Source organism: Daucus carota, chromosome 6 (genome assembly GCF_001625215.2).
Source record: "Daucus carota subsp. sativus chromosome 6, DH1 v3.0, whole genome shotgun sequence".
Taxonomy (NCBI): domain Eukaryota; kingdom Viridiplantae; phylum Streptophyta; class Magnoliopsida; order Apiales; family Apiaceae; genus Daucus; species Daucus carota.
Window position 1 is genome coordinate 15,839,818 of NC_030386.2, and position 19,086 is coordinate 15,858,903.

The 19,086-nt window shown below is 36.2% G+C and overlaps 2 protein-coding genes across 2 annotated transcripts; one reads left to right on the plus strand and one right to left on the minus strand.

The window, feature by feature from the left end:
* Positions 1 to 414: 414 nt before the first annotated feature.
* On the minus strand, positions 415 to 5,308 carry LOC108226667 (putative multidrug resistance protein). The gene is made up of 7 exons (XM_017401659.2): positions 4,983 to 5,308; positions 4,827 to 4,881; positions 4,536 to 4,723; positions 3,889 to 4,346; positions 3,231 to 3,771; positions 1,158 to 3,097; positions 415 to 1,045 (listed from the first exon to the last, which is right to left on the minus strand). The coding sequence occupies exons 1-7, from the start codon at positions 5,163 to 5,165 to the stop codon at positions 673 to 675; spliced, it is 3,738 nt and encodes a 1,245-aa protein (XP_017257148.1). The 5' UTR covers positions 5,166 to 5,308; the 3' UTR covers positions 415 to 672.
* A 7,298-nt stretch (positions 5,309 to 12,606) lies between these two features.
* Positions 12,607 to 18,468, plus strand: LOC108227644 (autophagy-related protein 18f). The gene is made up of 8 exons (XM_017402916.2): positions 12,607 to 13,421; positions 14,925 to 15,383; positions 15,454 to 15,873; positions 16,113 to 16,349; positions 16,441 to 17,268; positions 17,376 to 17,542; positions 17,775 to 18,108; positions 18,226 to 18,468. Exons 1-8 carry the CDS (start codon positions 13,239 to 13,241, stop codon positions 18,229 to 18,231), a joined length of 2,634 nt encoding a protein of 877 aa, XP_017258405.1. The 5' UTR covers positions 12,607 to 13,238; the 3' UTR covers positions 18,232 to 18,468.
* Positions 18,469 to 19,086: the final 618 nt, after the last annotated feature.

Below are 19,086 nucleotides of genomic sequence, written 5' to 3' on the forward strand. Positions count from 1 at the left end.
TTGTTTGAGGAATTCTACTTCTTTCCCAGACACTTTAACAAATTATAAGTCTTAACTTAGGGGGTGTTTGGATGATTGGTGGGAATGGGAATGGGGAATGGGAATGAGGGGTATGGGAATGGAGGGTATGGGAAATGGTAACCCGTGGAGGTATTGATTTACCCTTCAAGAGGGAATGAGGTTCTCATTCCAAACAAAAATTTTACTAATCCAAACACAATGTATGGGTATTAGGTTCCGATTCCCGTTAACCGGGCTCATTAACCATCAACCAAACGCCCCCTTACTTCTTACTTCTAATCCACTTCCTTACTTTAATCAAGAAGTACTTAAGCTAATCCAAACGGCCTCAATGATCCTGCTAAAAAAGTTTTCTCTAAAGGCAGGGACTTTCGGGATCTGCATAATGGAATATTATTTATGCAACTATGCAAGTTCTTATCTTACACTGCAACCTGTTATCAAAATCATGACAGTCACCTAGTATTCATACATTGGTGATGCTAGAATGATTACAAATACAAATACAAATTAAGCATAGCTCTGGCATTTCATGAACACGTCGTGTTATAGCCAGTTCTCTTTTCTACTTTACAAAAATTCAATTGATATACATTACATAAAGGATGCATGAGCAGAGTAACAACATACTTACACCCAATGTAAACTACTTTACCTGTTGGAGGCATTGTTACCTTGTAGTTGAACCAAAGCGTGATATGCTCCACCGCGAATTGACAGAAGATCAGAATGTGAACCTTCCTCTACCACTTTGCCTTCCTTGATCACAGCAATCGAATTAGATTTCTGTATTGTGGACAGACGATGAGCCACCACGATACATGTACGACCATTCATCATCTTCTCAAGCGCTTCTTGGACTAAACTCTCTGAGACGCTATCAAGAGCGCTGGTTGCTTCATCTAGCAACAGGATGGACGGGTTCTTTAATATTGCACGTGCTAATGCCACTCTTTGTTTCTGACCTCCAGATAGCTGAGCTCCTCTGTCTCCGCAATATGTATTGTATCCATCTTTCATTCCACTGAAATTTAATACAAGAGGTTAGATGCACAGCATTTGATATTCAAATTTGTGAACAATATTGCAAATACTTTCTTTTGGAAGAGAAAAAAGGTCAGTGGAACAATTCTTACCTTATAAATTCATGTGCATTGGCAAGCTTTGCAGCATCTCTTATCTCCGAGTCTGTAGCATCCGGAGTCCCATAAGCAATGTTGTCATAGATGCTTCCTGCGAAAAGGGTTGGCTCTTGACTGACTAATGCAATTTGTGCCCTCAGTGTCCTCAAGCTGTAGTCCTTTATGTCACGTTCATCGATATGTACTGACCCTTTTAGCGGGTCATAAAATCTCTCAATGAGTCCAATAATAGTGGATTTTCCAGAACCACTCTGCCCCACTAGTGCTACTGTATTTCCAGCTCTGATCTTAAGGTTCAAGCCATTAAAGATCATTTGATCAGGTCTTGCTGGATAGGCAAAGAAAACATTTTTCAGTTCTACGCGGCCCTTCATACTTTTTTTCCCTGCATCGACTCCAGGTTTGAGCGGATCTATTTCAGTGTACCTGTCTAAAACTGAAAAAAGTGAACGAACTGCATTGTTTCCTCTGGATATATCTTTTGTCATGCTCCCTGCCTCTGCAATTGTGTATGCAGTAAAAAGCAATACCAGAAAAGCTTGGAAAAGTTCCTTAGCTTTTATCAGGTTTTGTTCTAGCAGCCTCCCCCCATACCAGTATGCCAAAGCCGTAGAAGCTGCTGCCAGAAATTGGGTGCTAAACAGGCCAATACCTGAATAATAAGACTGTTTGATACTCTCCTTTCTCGGGGCTTCCAAGCTTGCTTTAAAGAGCCCGAGTATTCTCTTTTGAGAAGAGAAAGCAGTTATAGTCCTATGGTTGATAACAGCTTCACTTGCTAGTTGACTTCCTTCCTTTTGTGCCCTTTGGGTTTTTTCAGATAAACTCTTTAACAGCACACTTCTAGCATAAAAACTCCCGATAAGAAACGGCTGTGCAGCCATCATTACAAGTGCTAGCCTCCAAGTGAGCACAAGTCCAAGAATATAAGCAAATGCAGAACCAAAAATTGCTTGAGTTAACAATGACATGCGGTCCCCAACAAGGGAGCGAACCATGTTGGCTTCAGTTGATATTCGAGCACAAATGGCTGCACTTGTATTCTCATCTTGATCAAACCAACCAATTTCAAAAGTCATTAACTTCTCAAGAAGTTTTTCCCTCACTCTTTTCGTCAAATATTCTCCCATGACTGCAAAGTTGTAGTGTTGCACGACACTAGTCACAAAGTTCAGAAGTCCTACTCCTAAGAAAGCAAATGAGTAGGTTCTTGCATCAGATTTGATGGATGATTTATCAGGGTTGAAGTATACTGATAAAAGAGCACCCACACAGTAAGCGTTTACTGGTTGCACTGCACCAGAGCCTATTGCTCCTATGCATCCAAGTAACGCTCTTCCATATTCTGGAGCATTCATCTTCAATAGGCGTAACTGTGAAGGAGTAGGATATGCTTTTTCAAAATAATCCATGTCGCTGTCATAACCATCATCATACTGCACAGAGTAAGGTGCACTCATGGATAATGCTGGGCTGAAAGGGTTTAATGCTGGAGTGCTTGGTGCGCTTGATCTAATACTCAGAGGGCTAGGCGGGACACTCGTTCTGTATTGGCTTCTTCCACTCAATGAATTAATTGAGTTACCGGTAAATTCATTTTGTGTTGCTGATTGCTGCAACTGCACCATCTGGAAATATTCTCCATTATTATTTCGCAAAAGTTCTTCATGTGTGCCTGATTCGGCCACTTTCCCTGATTGAAGAACAAATATCAGATTAGCCCTTCTAATTGTTGAGAGGCGATGGGCAATGACAATTGTTGTCCTCCCTGCTGATGCCTTATCGATAGCCTCCTGTACAATTTGTTCAGACTCTGCATCCAATGCACTTGTAGCTTCATCAAGCAGCATAATTTTGGGGTCTCGAATTAAAGCCCTTGCTATGGCAATTCTCTGCTTCTGTCCTCCAGATAGCTGAAAACCAAATTGCCCAACCTATATGTTCAAAGAAAAACTCAGTTTCACACAATTAAGGAAAAGTAGGCCGTGTACTTGTAGCACTGAATACTTCACATGTACTATAATAGGTTAAAATGCAACAGACAAGTTGAGGTAAAAGTTCACTCACTTGTGTTTCATATCCATCAGGCAGTTTTGAAATGAAATCATGTGCATTTGCGCCCTTTGCCGCTTCCACCACATTTTCCTCAGATGCTCCTTCCTTCCCAAAAAGTATATTTTCTTTAATAGAAGTTGCAAAAAGTATTGGCTCTTGATTAACCAAGCCCATTTGGGACCTTAACCATTTAAGATGAAGTGTTTTTGTCTTGTATCCATCCAAAAGAATCTCTCCTTCAATGGGGTCATAAAATCTTTGAAGCAATGCAATAGTAGTTGATTTTCCGGAACCACTTCCTCCCACAAGACCCACAGTTTTGCCAGCAGGTACTTTAAGGTTCAACCCTTGTAGGATTGGTGAATCAGACCTTGAAGGGTAACTAAAGTAGATGCCTTTAAATTCAATCTCTCCTCTCACATAGGATAAAGCTTTCCCTTTCTTGTCTTCATTGTCAATGGAAGGCGTTCGGTTGATCATCTCACCAATTCGAATGGCTGCAGATTTTCCTTCACTAATAGCTGTGAGATTGGGAAGGGCTGTCAAAATATTCCTGCAGTAAAGAAATAGTGAGGTCCTAAATTTAATTGAGGAAGCCTTATATCATTGTGCATGCATTTAAATATTTAAGATTATAAAGCAAGAAGAGTTCTCTAAAGAATTTACTCACAATCCTCCCATGAGAACAAGAAAGCCAGAAACAAAGATGTTTCCTCCCTTTTCATTTCTGCTAGTAACTAGAATTGACCCTATCCATGCTTGAAAAGCCCAGCTGATATAAATCATTCCCATGCTTCCCATCATCAATCCTCGCGCAAAACCTTGTTTTATTCCCAGTTCCAGTGTTGTTTGAAGTGCCTGGCTAAATCTCTCTAGCGTTTGGTTCTCGCCCACATAGGAATAGACAGTTCTTATTGAAGAAATTGCTTGTTCTGCAATCCCACCAGCAACCCCATAAGATTCGATACTCTTCATTGCCACATCCATCATCATTTTACCAAATCCAAGACCAGGAATAATGAACATTAAAGAGAACGGAATAGCAGCCAACGTAAGCCTCCATGACAATGTGAAGGCAAATATGAGACAGAAGAAGAAAGATCCCATGTATGCTAGGCAATCAGGTATCTGCAATCATTCAAGAACAAAAACAATATTCTTTAACAAATTAGAAAACATGATGAAAAAGGATACTTATGAAAAACGGTTTTCTGGTTTAAGATGTTAACTATTATCTACTTATATGGATGTTCTGATTGCCTTCTTGTGCTCTAGTATCTGATTTTTTTGTGTAAGAAAAGATGGAACTGCAAGTACCTTCTCACCGATAGCAATTTGAATTGTATTGGAATCAGAAGATATGGTCGATACAACTTGGAAAGTAATTGAGGAATCAGCTGCTTCGGTATCAAAGAAGCCAACATCTTGTCTGAGAACAGATTTCAGGTATTCCACTCTCATCCGAGAAGTCTGTCTGTCTGCAGTCCTGGCCCAACATAGCCCTTCTGCAATATTAAACGTATATGGTATTCATTCTCTACTGACAACCCAATTGTGCACTTAAGTATTCTCATTAACAAATTAGTTTTCAAATTAACAGAAACTGACCAACAAAAGCGGATAGTCCAACTCCAATCGCAACATAGAGCAGCCTCAGTGAAAACTGGAAAATTATAGATACTGTTGAGTCTTGACAACTTAAATTTATCAAATTTTAACTAATCAAGTACCTTTCACAAGTACTATTTAAGTAAACACACTGACCTTGTTAACAGTAGCAAGGGAGACGCGTGCATCCGGGTTAGCATAGCTATTAATGACATCGCTAAGAACAAACATCATCAGAGGAACCTGCAGTCCATCTCCGATGCTTCCTAATGTTCCTGCAAGCATTAACAACTTGTCTTTCCCATCTGCATAACTGAACATCCCCTGTTTGCTTTCCATTTTTACTACCCTTTTAAGAGGGAATCACAAAACCAGAAAACACGATCACTGCCTCAGTCTATTGTTTATACTACCAACAACTTGAACCTCTCTTTATGCTTTGTACTACTACTATAAATATAGTTGCAAGAAATATGAACATATCCTTGCAGAATACGAATGTTGTTATTGTTTTATACTAAGCTTTCCTAGTGACTTAAATTTTATTCCATGAATATCGCTATACTTCTAAATTTTATAATCTTAGCCGGCATTCTTGTTTGTCTGTTGCATCAAACTTCATTCATTTCATTCTTTTGTCTCTCATGACCCCTGTTTTATATTTCGACATTTGCAATATTGTAATGCTGGCTCCAGTTGCATAAATAAACACCTGCAACAGATTCTCATCAAAACAATAATTCTCTTTATCGTCTTCTTGGCCTTAGGATCTGCGGACATAGCGAAACCAAGAAGATGCCATCGGAATGATAACGTTATGTCCACAGCAAGTAAGGTCGCTATCTTAGTCCAGAATTTCACTTAACATGTAGCTGGTGTTATTGTGGAATCAAAACGTCTGTTTCTTTAAGGCCAACACCACTTAGTTTAATTAATCTTTCAGTCGCCTCTCAACTTGGAATCTTTCGCCTGCAAATCTTGTATATGTAGTTTTACTTGGTGTTTGGCCTGGAATGCACATAGCATCATGCACTGCGTTGACAAATCTATGTTTATTTTAGTGCTTGGCCTGATATTGACGAAGCATCTGGTTTAACTTTCTACTCAAAGACAAGCAAATTACCGAACGAATTTAACAACTTAAAACAGGACTAGCTAGAAAGTTATAGTTTGGAAAAAAAAGTAGGAGCAGGATCAAAAACAAGAGGTGTCATTGAATATTGTCCGAGTAAAGAATTTAAATCCAGAAAGCACATACCTTTCGCTCACCCGTTGTACCGTGTTCGATTATTGAGTGCTCGAGGATTTTCGGAGATTCTTGTTAACAACTAATTGTGTGATTTAGTTGGATACTCTATCACGTAACTACTTTATAATATAATAATTGTGTATTAAAAATAGTTATATTGTAAATTCTTAAGTGTGTCAATATTATTTATTTGATTATTTAATTTAGATATAAATGTAACTCTTTTTTTTTGTTAGGATTATAAATGTAGCTCTTAGAATACAATGCATAATATATATTTTAATATATTAATATTGGCCAAATCCCGACACCCGAATCACCATATTTTCAAATTTGCCGGATTCTCGTATCACCGTACCGCGAACTATCATGTCCACACTCCACACTCATGCTTCCTAAATTTAGATGCTATCAAAACTAAGTGATGTTTGGCTGACACTACTTCTGACTTTTTTATAAGAAACTGGAATCTACTTTTTTTGACCTGTTTGTGTAAAAGTTCAGGATCACTTATAAAAAACTGAGCATGCTAACTTTTGTTTTAGAATTTCTACTTATGTCCCAGACAGTTTAATCACTTGTAAGTCTTAATTCACTTCTCAACTTTAGTCTACTTCTTTATTTTAAGGAAGAAATATTTCTTTTTAGGTTTATCCAAACAGCCCCTAACACTCAAGATTTTTACTATCTAACCGAAATTCAGAAATAACTGCAGAATCAAACAGAACGTAAAAGGTCAGAAACAAAACATGATAGCTGGCTAAACTCGCATAATGGATGATATTCGACACCCTTGCTCAGTGAAAAATAATTTATCATTGCTTCATGTCAGCCTAGACGACTTCAATTTATAAATGTTACAGTAAATCTTAAGGATTCAGAAATAACCTAGGCAAAAGTCTCTTGCTCCAACAATGTCATCATAAGTTCGAGTCCTCAATTACCCTTCACTTGTATTGGATAGCCCAAGTGATTAAGTTGTTGGCCCAGGTCTGAGTTCGACTCTACTCAAATTGTAAGGCTATAAGCCAGATTAGTAAAAAAAAAAAAAAAAAAAACTTCTTTACCCAAAGGACGAAATGAGGAGTCATATGTAGTACAAGCACATTAACTACGATTTACACGATTACAGTCCAGTTTTATAAAGGCTTTATTTTATTGGATAAAATAGACAAAGAAACCGTTGTAAAATATATTATTTTGTAATTATATTCTATATTATTATATTAATTAAAATTTTAAAATCATCCAAAGAAAACAATAAAGATGATCAACATTCTGCATACATAAATTTGCAAAGACATATTTTTATATAAAATACTTTTTTAAGAAATATGCATAATTTTAAAGATTTTGCAATGGAGGGAGCTTGCGAAATGAGTCTGTTTCACGTGAAAAGTAGATGGACTTGCACTCGTAATGGTTTATTTTTTCAGGGATTTATCATGTATCTTGGGTCACCGCTAAGCTATATTGTTTATTGGGCCCATATGACCCATCATTGTTTGTGTGAAATTAGAAGCCCATATCTATAAATAGTACAGTGCAAATGTAAATAGTACAATTACAATACATTCATGTAAACTTTATATTTCGATTGATGGATAAAGACCCTTCGTGCTCAAGGCTCAAATGAAACATGTGACCCTAAACAAAATAGAGTCACAATTATTAGCAGAAGCATAAAACGAGGCTAATTATGATTAGCTGGCTAATTAGGTGGTAATTATTGTTAATAGTAATGTTAATTATGCTGGGGGGAATGTTTTTGTTCATCTATTTGGTAAAAACAAATTGGTCTGGCCCTTATTAGGTTATTTAATTGTAGTTGGTAGTGAAATGTTTTGCGTTTTTTCAGTAAATGGGACTCTTTGAGGTAATAATGTCAAAGTTGATATGCTTGTTCTGATGAATATTCCTTCCCCATTATTCGACTACTTTTGGTTATATGCGGTTTTAGAAAATGCGTTAGATGGTGGAGATATTCTATTTTTTGGTGATTAATTCATTAGACAAAATTTAATCGAAATGATAAATGGAGTTACAAAAACATAAAACATTTTTAATACAAATAAAGATGGAAACCGGTCCACAACCACGTGGATAAGGACCGGTTTCCAGCCACCAAATCATAATCACTCGTTGTTGTGATTCTACTGTTGAAAAAGAGACTTTCCGTAATGAAATATTGAACCCCGTAATAAAACATTGCGGGGAATTCTTCTCATCCAAAGCCTTAGATCTGGTGGTTCCCTATCCAACGATGGCTGTATAACAGCCCCCAATAAAAATATATTTATATAAAATATGTGAAAAGACAGTATATATTAAGGATTTGATAGGCAAGAAATCATGCAACATAATCCTTAATTTAATAATTTAGATAAATTATAAATAAAATCATTTTAATAATTAAATCATCAAAATACTTATGCAAGGGAGAAGTGATTGAGATTCCGTTTCTAAAATAGCTCTGATCTATTCTTTTCTAAATTTTCTAAATTTTCAAAAGAAAAGCCATCATTTTACTTTTGAATATATAGAAAAAAAAATCTTAAAAATTTAAATTATGACATTTAAGGAGGTTTTGAGAAATGTATTGAAATCTTGGATTATTTAATTAAGATTTTAAATAATATTATAAAATTAGGTAATGTTTAATTAATTTAAATTATATTTAAAAATATGATAATATTTAACTGAGATTATTTAAGGTTTACTGATAATATTCAAATGATGACGGATGTATTTTGACCTTTTTCGAGAAGTTAAGTTATGATAATCCATGATATCTTAAAATATTGTGTTTAAGTCTAAAAAATCCTTCGTATTTATGTGCAATCGACATAAAATCAAAATCATATGTAAAATTCATTACAATCTATAAAATACATATAATGCATTAATTTAGTTGAACACACTCCTTTTTAATATTAAAATGACGACAATTTGCCAAACCAAATAAAACTCAAGCCAAAGAATTTTGTTCCTAAACAACTTTGTTGATTCACGCTTCTCCTACCATCAAGTGCGGTGTACCAATGTATGTGTCTGTCCAAAGGGATCCTTGTTCTGTGGTCTGAGAAATTAATGAAGGAGACACTGAAAGTGACTAATAAAGCCTCAAGCCTCCAACTCCAAGTCTTAATTGTGTAGTTCTTGTAAAGGTGGGTGATATGAGGTTCCAAGTTAGCTCCAAGCCAACAGGCCCAACCATATATACTCACAAATTTCTGTGTACGCCATCAAAACTTAACAATAACAAGTCACTCGTTTGCAAATTGCTCCCAATACATAAAAAATATTTAATTTTTGACGTTTTGGTCAAGTCTTGCTGCACATATAACTGCTGCATATTAATATGCCAGAGTGTATTTCTGGATAAGCCTAGCCTGATCGTGGACGGTCATCCCGTCTTTAACGTCCCCGAATTTAATTTTGTAAATGAAAATTGATTTTTTTTTCAAAAATATTGTAGTGTTGGTTCGAGAACCCTTTCCGAAAATCAGATCAAATTTCGACATATACGAAAAATTCGATATGCAAATAAAAGTGTCCGGCCAGGGAAGGGTGTTATAGTGTTGTCACGGTGTGTACACATTTTTTTTCTTTTGCATTGTTAGTCGTTTGTACACAAAATTTTCAGAATTTTGACAAATGAAACATTTAGATTTGACGATATTATTGAGTGATAATATATTTGAGCATTTCATCACACAGGAAGTCTCGTGCCATACCCACAACAGTTTTGAAGGTTTTCAATCATATATTATCATATTTATTTATTTATTTATTTCGTCGACGATAAACCATGGCAACTGATAAACATGGTGCGTATCATATTATGGAGTAATTTGCATGCAATTTAATAGTAACGTAATTTTACACTTTTTTTAAACTTATCTTACTCACCTAAATAAAATGGCCAGGCTTGAAACCAAAGCGAGTACGCAGCTTTTAACGTACACGCGAGGGTACGAATAAACATCTACATAACTTGGCAAACTAAGGATTGATTTTAGTCCATTGCTTCTAATTCTACGAGTATCTTACCTTCTTTTTAAAGACCGTAGAATATGTGAAGTTGAATAAATTCAACTATATCTTTTTTATTCATAAATTTATATAAATTCATCTTAATTTAATAAATTTTAAAATGATCAAGAACTATATTTAAAATTACAAATAAGATTCCTTGAAACGAGATATGACAACCAGATAATAGACTACGGGGTATATTTAACCATATTTTACTAAATTTTAATTTATTAATAACTATTTATAGTTTTAATAAATTATATCTGATATTAATTTTTGTGAATTCTAGATAAAATATCGTAGAGTCAGTAAAGAATCTTTAGAACTCAAATGCAATACTTCATAATCTCATGAATGATAATGAGATTCAAAAACAAAAAATAGAACATATTGAACAATTTTATAAAATTCATCGTTTTATGAACCGGAAGTCTGGAAAGATTTCTTGGATATTTGAATACTATCGTACTTTAATAGATTTTAAATAATTATAATTAAATATTTCTATTTTTATTTAAAATCCTGTATCATTAAATATTATAGAATAATTTAAAATTCTAATTGTGGAAATCCTGATATATTTCTTATTATTTGATTTGAATATATTTAAATTTCATGAATTAAAAGAAATTTTTCATAAATCTCAACTGAATACATATTTGTAATTATATTTTTAATCAAATTTGTTTCGGATAAATCAATTTCTTTCAATAATACTCCTATATTTAACGGAAGCTAATCGATCGGGACGGACATGTTTTCAGTTTTGAATAATTTGAACATGTTCTGTTACCGGTCGGTTGAGTTCGATTAAAACTAGAGAAAAGTGCACTTTGTGTACCTGTATTATGGCCTATACAGCACTTGCAATACTGTAGTTTCAATTCCTGCACCCGTGGTACTAGACTATCTAATTTAATGCAGTTAGTGTGCCACCGTCAGTTTAACACTGACGCCGTGAGTTTAACATCCAAAACTCCTGCAATGGGAGATGCCAGTCAAGGTGGCATTTTCACAAAGAAAAAGAAGACAACATCTGCAAAGAACACAGTAATGGCATAGAAGCAGAGGATTTTGGAGATGGCAGGAGTGCCCCTGTCACCAGTCTGAGGAAACTAGAGGTAGCAAGAAAGGCAAAGCAGGACAATAGGAAGAAATTTGCTCAGGCTGCTGCTTGGAAAATTTAAGATAGTAAACTATGGATTTTGTGGTTTGCTGCTTAATTTACTTTTGTGGTGTAATGTATGGATTTTGTGGTGTAATGTATGGATTTTGTGGTCAACTGTAATTCATGTCAACTGTGGTAACATGAATTTGGAAGGTATATTTTGGTGGGATGTAAACCATAACTTAGTCTTCTGCTCTGAACTTATGGAAACCATATTTTGGTGGAATGTGGATGTAACTATTTGGTACAATTTTATGTTATGGAAATCTTTGCTTTGTTTGCTTTACACTTCTTCTACTTAGCTTTACTTTGCTGTGAGTCACTTCAAATGATAGATTATGGAGTTGGATGGAAAAACTGAAATTGCATTACAGACAAGTGAAACATTACACCATCAAACCAGACAAAACAAACCATTTTTCAACCAAACTAAACAAACTACTACATCAAATGCAACTACAAACTACTACATCACACCACATCCTTCTTGCAAAGTACACCAAACATTAAACCATGGCCTACTCCTCGCCATCAGAATCATCATCATCAGTGTGCACAGCTTGAATCATAGACTTGATATGCTTGATTTTTTTGGCGTGCTTTCCATGAATCCGACTCACCTGCAGAGAGTGCCTGATTTTGTTGTCGTTCAGCTCTTTCAACACCTTCTGAATAACAGCCACAGAACGCTCCTCGTGCGGTGGCTCGATCCACCTGGAGTATGCACAGCCCTTCCACCCCTTGGGGCACACAACCTGCTTCCTACCTGCATTTTCCTCAAACCAACAGTAGCTCTCAACAACACGCAGGTCACAGAAACACAAATCGAGATCTGGAATCTCACGAGAGTCTCCAGAATTGGCGTTGCTGCTGTTTGCTGCGGCCATTTGTCCAAAGAGGCGATAGAGAGAAGAAGATTTAGGGTACAGAGAGAGAGATTTAGGGTAGAGAGAGAGAGAGAGAGATTTAGGGTTTGTTCTGTGAAAGGGAGATGTTGGGGGAAAGACTTTATAGAGCAGCAAAATAGCCGTTACGAAGTTAATTACCCTGCTAATTAGAAATTAAACTCACGGCGTCAGTGTTAAACTGACGGTGGCACACTAACTGCATTAAATTAGATAGTCTAGTACCACGGGTGCAGGAATTGAAACTACAGTATTGCAAGTGCTGTATAGGTCATAGTACAGGTACACAAAGTGCACTTTTCTCTTAAAACTATTGCAGCAGACTCTAATTATCCATCATCATGAAATGATTTAAAAATTAAATGACAAGTAAAATTACGCTTTTACCATCGGGGGGTGGGAGAGAGACGAGTAGACGTGTGGAGAAGTTTCACAGTTTCAATCTCTCTCGTTTACTCTCTCTCTCTCTCTCTCTCTCTAAAACTCTCTAATTACGTAATCGCAGAGACATATTTGGTTCTCTCTCTCCCTCCATCATCATCCTCATCTCTCTATACTTATACCTATCTTTTCTTTTCCTATGTGTTCTTAATCATCTATGTATATATAGAAACTAATTCCACATTTATTTGTTCAATTCAGCTCTAAACCCTAACAAAATTCATTTTATTTTCTTCATTTTATTCCAATCAATCACACGCACTTCTCAAACTGTATGTATATAGCAAGTACATAAGATCGTGTTGTGTATATATTCCTAAATTTTTTATTTTAATTTTCATTTTCACTTGTTTTTGTGCTGTGAAAAGTAAATAAATACTTGTGCTAAGAATAGAAGATGACGATGGTGAATTGAGTCGGTGTGTTTATATAATTAATAATTGTGTGTATATGTGTGTGACGCGAGGCGGAGTTGCGTGGTTGTGTGGAACTTGAGTTGTGTATAATAAATAGGCTGAGGTTGTGAAGGTTGGGGTTATGATCAGAACAGAGAGTGAATTTGGAGAATTCAGAACAGTTTTTGAGTTTTCGGGATCTCGATAAGTTTGGGGATGAGGAATAATGATCAGAATCAGAGGGGAGGGAGGAATAATAGTTTGCTTCAGAACTCTATTAGGACTTTCTCGACATATTTTAAGGCTGTTTCGAGTGGTGCCTCCACGGTGGTGAAGTCTGCTGCTTCTGCTGCTTCTAATGCGATTGCAGAGAGGGAGAGTGATGCACCTAATGATCAGGTTGTGGAACTGCTTAGGAATTTTGATTGTTTGTATCTATTATGTACTTGCTTTGCTTGTAATCTTTATTTGGTTTTATTAAAGCATCTTGAGTGATTTAGTTGCTGTTTGTTGATTGATAGTTTCGTTTTTTGGTAGTTTGTTTGGTTAGGAGTTGTTATTAGTTAATATAAATTTAGGGTTTTGAAAACATCATATAAATTGCTTTTAGCAGCGTGGCTAGATATATAACTTAACATGGTTAGAATTGCAAAACATTTTAAATGAGTTAACAAAGATAGAACTGGCAAAAATTAATGGAATCTATAGTAAAATATATGCGGGGTTAAAGTTTTTAAGTTTACTTAATTTATCCCTATATGATTGTAAGTTTACTGGGGGTCTTAACTTTATTGCTTAGGGTTTTGTTTTGGCAGAATTATCCTCTAAAATTGACAATATAATATCAATTATGTGGTATAAGGCAAGGGCTTGTGTAATATGTATTAGTTGCTAACGATATATTTGGATATCTATGTTGTGTCCGTATTGTCATGGAATTGTGATTTCACCAACAAACTTTATGTACATAATTTATATGTCAAATTTGTATGATATATCTGATTGGTTGAATCTTATATGTTGGATTTGCTAGTCATGTAAAAGTTTGTACTTCCTTGATGTTTTGATAATGAAAGATAAACGCACGTGTGCAAATTTTCTGTTACGTGACTAATTCCGCAATCCGACAATATTCTTGGTTACGTAAGGTTTACTAGAGTAGTTGACTATTATTTGTACTAATAGATGAGGGTTCAGACTTTTTCAGTTATGATAAACTGGGGATTTATTGTTCCAACAATTACGGAATTATTTAAATACGTGCAAATTGCGGCGATGCCGTATATCGACAAATGTCCTTCAAACATGCTGTATTTGGCGCTGCCACTGGAAGTTGGTTTTGGTGCGTCAGCAGTTGTTTTCTATTTTTACGGAAATTTATACCTAGTATATGAATTCCTTTTTTGCGTGTGCATTTACCGTGTCAGTAAGCCAGATAGGAAAACAATTCATATTACTTTAGCATTGTTAGAACATCTGTAAAACTTGAAAACATACTAAATTGTGAAGAAGTCAATAAAGAAAACATTATTATTAGAAGGTCTTTTATTGAGGTTCATTTGTATACAGTTTTCATTTATATGTTTATGCTTTTTGCCCTGATGCTTGACATTGTTAATATATATTCAACCATTTTGTACTTGCTGTGTTCGGATAAGCAAAGTTTTTTGGCTTGGTATTGTTGTGTTACCCGGCGTTCTATCAGTTTTGGCTTCTGGTGTAGAATGCATTAACTTCTTGTTGTAGTTTTGGATAAAATTCAATTCTGCGATTGCAATTAATGTTTCTAAGCTTTGCAAATGAGACATAAATATAAAATATTTATCTTTGGCATTTTTATGTAAATATATCAGGCTGTAATTATGATGTCTTATTAATTTTCGGTTTTCTTTATCAATACAGGTTAACTGGGCTGGTTTTGACAAATTAGAATTTGAAGGGAATGCTGCCCGCAGGGTTCTGTTGTTGGGATATCGGTTTGGTTTCCAGGTTTGGGATGTTGAAGATGCGAATAATGTGAGGGAAGTGATTTGCAGATATGATGGCCCTGTGTCTTCTATGCAAATATTACCGAAACTGGAAGCATCAAAGCAGTCCGGCGACAAATTTGCAGACAGCCGACCATTATTGGCCTTTTGTGCAGATGGATCCTTTAGTGGAGGCATTCATGAAGGTACAGTAGGTCCCTGTAATGGGAATCTCCAGAACTGTTATGATCAATTCAGTGGTGGTTTTTTGCCCACTGTTGTTTGGTTTTACTCATTCACATCTCAGTCTTATGTCCAAGTGCTGAAATTTAGATCAGTTGTATATTCCGTAAGGTGCAGTCCTCGGGTTGTCTTTGTATTACAAGCAGCTCAGGTATGTAGGCTTTTGCATTAAATTGAACTCATGTAATTATTGTTGAGACTGAGTTTGGTATGTTCTACAGATACACTGTTTTGATGCTGCAACGTTAGAGAAGGAATACAATATTCTCACAAATCCTATAGTTACCAATGGTTTTATTAATGGTGCTATAGGCTTGGGACCTCTTGCAGTGGGTCCCAGGTGGATGGCTTATAGTGGACCTTCTGTAGCAATATCTAATTCTGGGCGTGTTGACCCACAGCACTTGACTCCTGCAAGTTCTCAGAGTCCTGCTTCGAGTGGGAGTTTGGTTGCACATTATGCCAAAGAATCAAGCAAGCAACTTGCCGCTGGGATTGTGACTCTTGGGGACAAAAGTTATAAGAAAATTTCCAGATACTACTCTGAGCTCCTACCTGATAGCAGCAATGCAGGGAATCCTGGTTGGAATAATTGGGGAACTGATAATGGTCATCTACCTGATGCCGAAAATATAGGAATGGTAAAATATCATTATAATTGTTTTGAAATGCACATACATTACAGACTGCGGTGGATGTAATTTATGATATTTTTCTTAAGTCCACATTTTGTTTTTAAACATTACTCACAAAGTAAATGTTGAGGTTTATTCTGAGTATGTGCAAAGAGACTGCATATTTTCGCAAGTGTTTGCCATATCTTTCTTTTCATTATATAGTGTTGGAATTAAATTAAGTTTGTACTATTCTGTGCTGTCAGGTTATCGTGCGAGATGTACCGAGTAAATCTGTTATTGCTCAGTTTAGAGCCCATAAAAGTCCTATTTCATCTTTGAGTTTTGATCCTAGTGGGACTCTCCTGGTCACAGCCTCAGTTCAGGGTCATAATATTAATGTCTACAAGATAACCCCGGAACCTTCAGGAAGTTCATCAGGATCTGATTCTAGTGCAGCTTATGTACATCTTTACAGGTTACAACGTGGTCTCACTAATGCGGTAAGAACTCTGGACTAATTGTTCCTTTTACTTCAAATATGCCCCGAAGTGAACAAATGGCTGACATAGTTTGTTTCTGCTCAATATCTAGGTCATCGCAGACATAAGTTTTAGTGATGATAGCAACTGGATTATGATAAGTTCATCAAGGGGAACTGGACACTTGTTTGCCATTTCACCATCAGGGGGAAAAGTTAACTTTCCTTATTCTCATTCTCGTTTTACTACCAAAACTAGTGGTCCTGGTGCTACAAGCAAACCGTCAGTTGGTAGTGGTGCAGCAACTTCTAGTTTGCAGGTGCTCAATCGACAGAAGCTCTGTGATTATGGTCCTCCAGTTGCACTCTCTCCAGTTAGCAGGGTTAGGAGTAGCAATAACGGTTGGAGAAGTGCGGTAACTGGTGCTGCAGCAACTGCAACTGGTAGGACGGGTACCTTCTGCGGGATTATTACTTCAGTGTTTCACCACTGCAAGGAAAATGATCTTCTGATGGATAGCAGCCATTTGAAGCCAAAGTATGACCTCTTGGTTTTTTCGCCATCTGGGTGTGTGATACAATATGCTTTGCGCATGTCATCTGGGTTAGGTGGTTTGGCAGGTGTTTCTGGAGTAAGCAACACATATGATCAGACTAATGAGTGTGATCCTAGATTAGTAGTTGAAGCAATCCAGAAGTGGAATATCTGTCAGAAGCAGAACAGAAGGGAACGAGAGAACAATTCTGATATTTATGGAGAAAATGGGTGTTCAGACGGCAGTAAAATATATCCTGAAGAAATGAGCAAGGAAGAAGTTGTTTTTCCTGAAGTGAAGGACACAAAATTAAGGATCAGTTCTGAGGAAAGATATCACATGTATATTTCTGAGGCTGAACTGCATATGCATCTACCCAGGGCTCCATTATGGGCTAGATCTGAGGTATTATATATGCTGTATCTGGCATTTCTTTTCTGGTGAAATGTTGTGAGCCTCATTGCTATTATGAGTTACTTCTGTTCTTTTTGTTTTTTTTGGCTGTTTGGCAGATTTATTTTCAAACAATGATCAAAGATGATTCCGTCGTAGACGAGGAAGACACTTTGGGAGGCGAAATTCAGATTGAAAGGTTTCCAGCTCGCATGGTTGAAGCTAGGTTAAAAAATCTGGTTCCAGTTTTTGACTACGATAAAATGCCTCTCTCTCAAATTGCACGGTATGTGCTTCCATTCTAAGTTTTCCAGTAATGTTATCGTAGTTCTAAATCTGGGCTGGGTGGTTATTTTTTTAACTGGTGATATTCTTTTCTTCAATTTTCTGGGGGGGAATGGGTTATGTTTATATGAGAGGTTCTTGTTAGGCATAAATGATGCTAATACCTAGTTGCATGGTTATAGTACTTTTAACTTTAAGGGCTTGGTGAATGATGCAGTTCTTTCTTTGTGCAGGGGTCTTTCAGACGATAATGATGGGCAACTGTCTCACGAAAGCTCTGGAATTGCGTATAGTGAGGATGATATTCCTCAAAGAAACTGTGATTCTCTTGATTCTGCAGATGCTTCCATGGGTGAACATCCAGATGGCACTGAAAATGTTATATCTGATGGTCTTTGGACTGAGGGCTTTGTAAATAATAGGACAAGTCCAAAGGCAAGTGCCCGGCCTGACTTTGTAAATAATAGAGACAGCTCGGTGAAGAATAGGAAACAAAACTTTGTAGATAATCACATAGAAGACCAGAAAATGGGGAATCAGTCTGGTGATGGAGATGATGAGTTTGAGGTAAAGCCTTGCTCTTTTATGGCAATGACAATGTTCCTTAGAAATTTAGATATGCCGTAGAGTCATGGTTTTTGCTGTTTGCTGTTTTGAGTAGTACATCTTTGTTGTATTTGGCAGGTGTGAAGTTGGGTTTTTTTTCATTGGAGCAACATCGACCAGTGATTAAGCTGTGGAGGGGGCACGGAAAGGGTCAAGGACACGAGAGTCGTGGGTTTTAACTATGATACTTTGTTCTTTCTAGTTGTCTTTTGACAATTATGTAATAAGAGCTCTGAATGAATGTCAAATAAGCAGTTGCACTTTGTTAAACCCTGAAGTATTGCCTGTTAAATGATTTGCTATGTGATGTGGTGTTACACATATGGGTCTGAGATTTTTGTATGTGCTGTCACATGTGAACCTGTTTAAAATTGGGATTGCTTAGTTGCAGGCTAAAGCATATTTGTTAAAGGGACCAAAAATTTGACCCCATTCTCCAAGGTATTCTTTGCAAAGGTCTTTGGTTTATAGACTGTTGGGTAGATAACTTGCAAGTGATTTTAAAATTTTAAAATGGATGTAAATTTTATATATAATTATATATACTTGAATTTGCATTTATACAATCAACTAGTTCTGTGAATACAAATTGATCTATGGTAGTTCTTAAGAATAAGACAACACATGTTGGATGTACAGGTAAAACCTGTATAGTAGTGCCTTATTTCAAATTAAATTTTTTTATATATATAAAAATTGATCAAGGTCGCATATGGTAGTGCAAAAAAAGTATGGAACATAAATGAACTTTTTATTATTAAAAATTTGATCAAGGACTCAGTGGTACCTTGAAAAATTAAGGGCCATAAGAGACACACTTGTAGTTTAAGAGATCAGTCAGGGGTATTAATCTAGTCTTCGAGTGATCTAGTAAAAGTGTAAAATGCCCCGAATTCAAATCAGTTTATCCCTACGGACATAAAAGAACTTCTCTATGTT

Excerpts from the sequence above, each read along its gene's own strand:
- LOC108227644 (XM_017402916.2), top strand. The coding sequence starts at position 13,239 with ATGAGGAATAATGATCAGAATCAGAGGGGAGGGAGGAATAATAGTTTG. Across the intron at positions 16,350-16,440 it reads AACGTGGTCTCACTAATGCG|GTCATCGCAGACATAAGTTT; the intron begins GTAAGAACTCTG and ends CTCAATATCTAG. Across the intron at positions 17,543-17,774 it reads CCTCTCTCTCAAATTGCACG|GGGTCTTTCAGACGATAATG; the intron begins GTATGTGCTTCC and ends TTCTTTGTGCAG.
- LOC108226667 (XM_017401659.2), bottom strand. The coding sequence starts at position 5,165 with ATGGAAAGCAAACAGGGGATGTTCAGTTATGCAGATGGGAAAGACAAG. Across the intron at positions 3,772-3,888 it reads CTTGTTCTCATGGGAGGATT|GAATATTTTGACAGCCCTTC; the intron begins GTGAGTAAATTC and ends TCTTTACTGCAG. Across the intron at positions 1,046-1,157 it reads AATGCACATGAATTTATAAG|TGGAATGAAAGATGGATACA; the intron begins GTAAGAATTGTT and ends ATTAAATTTCAG.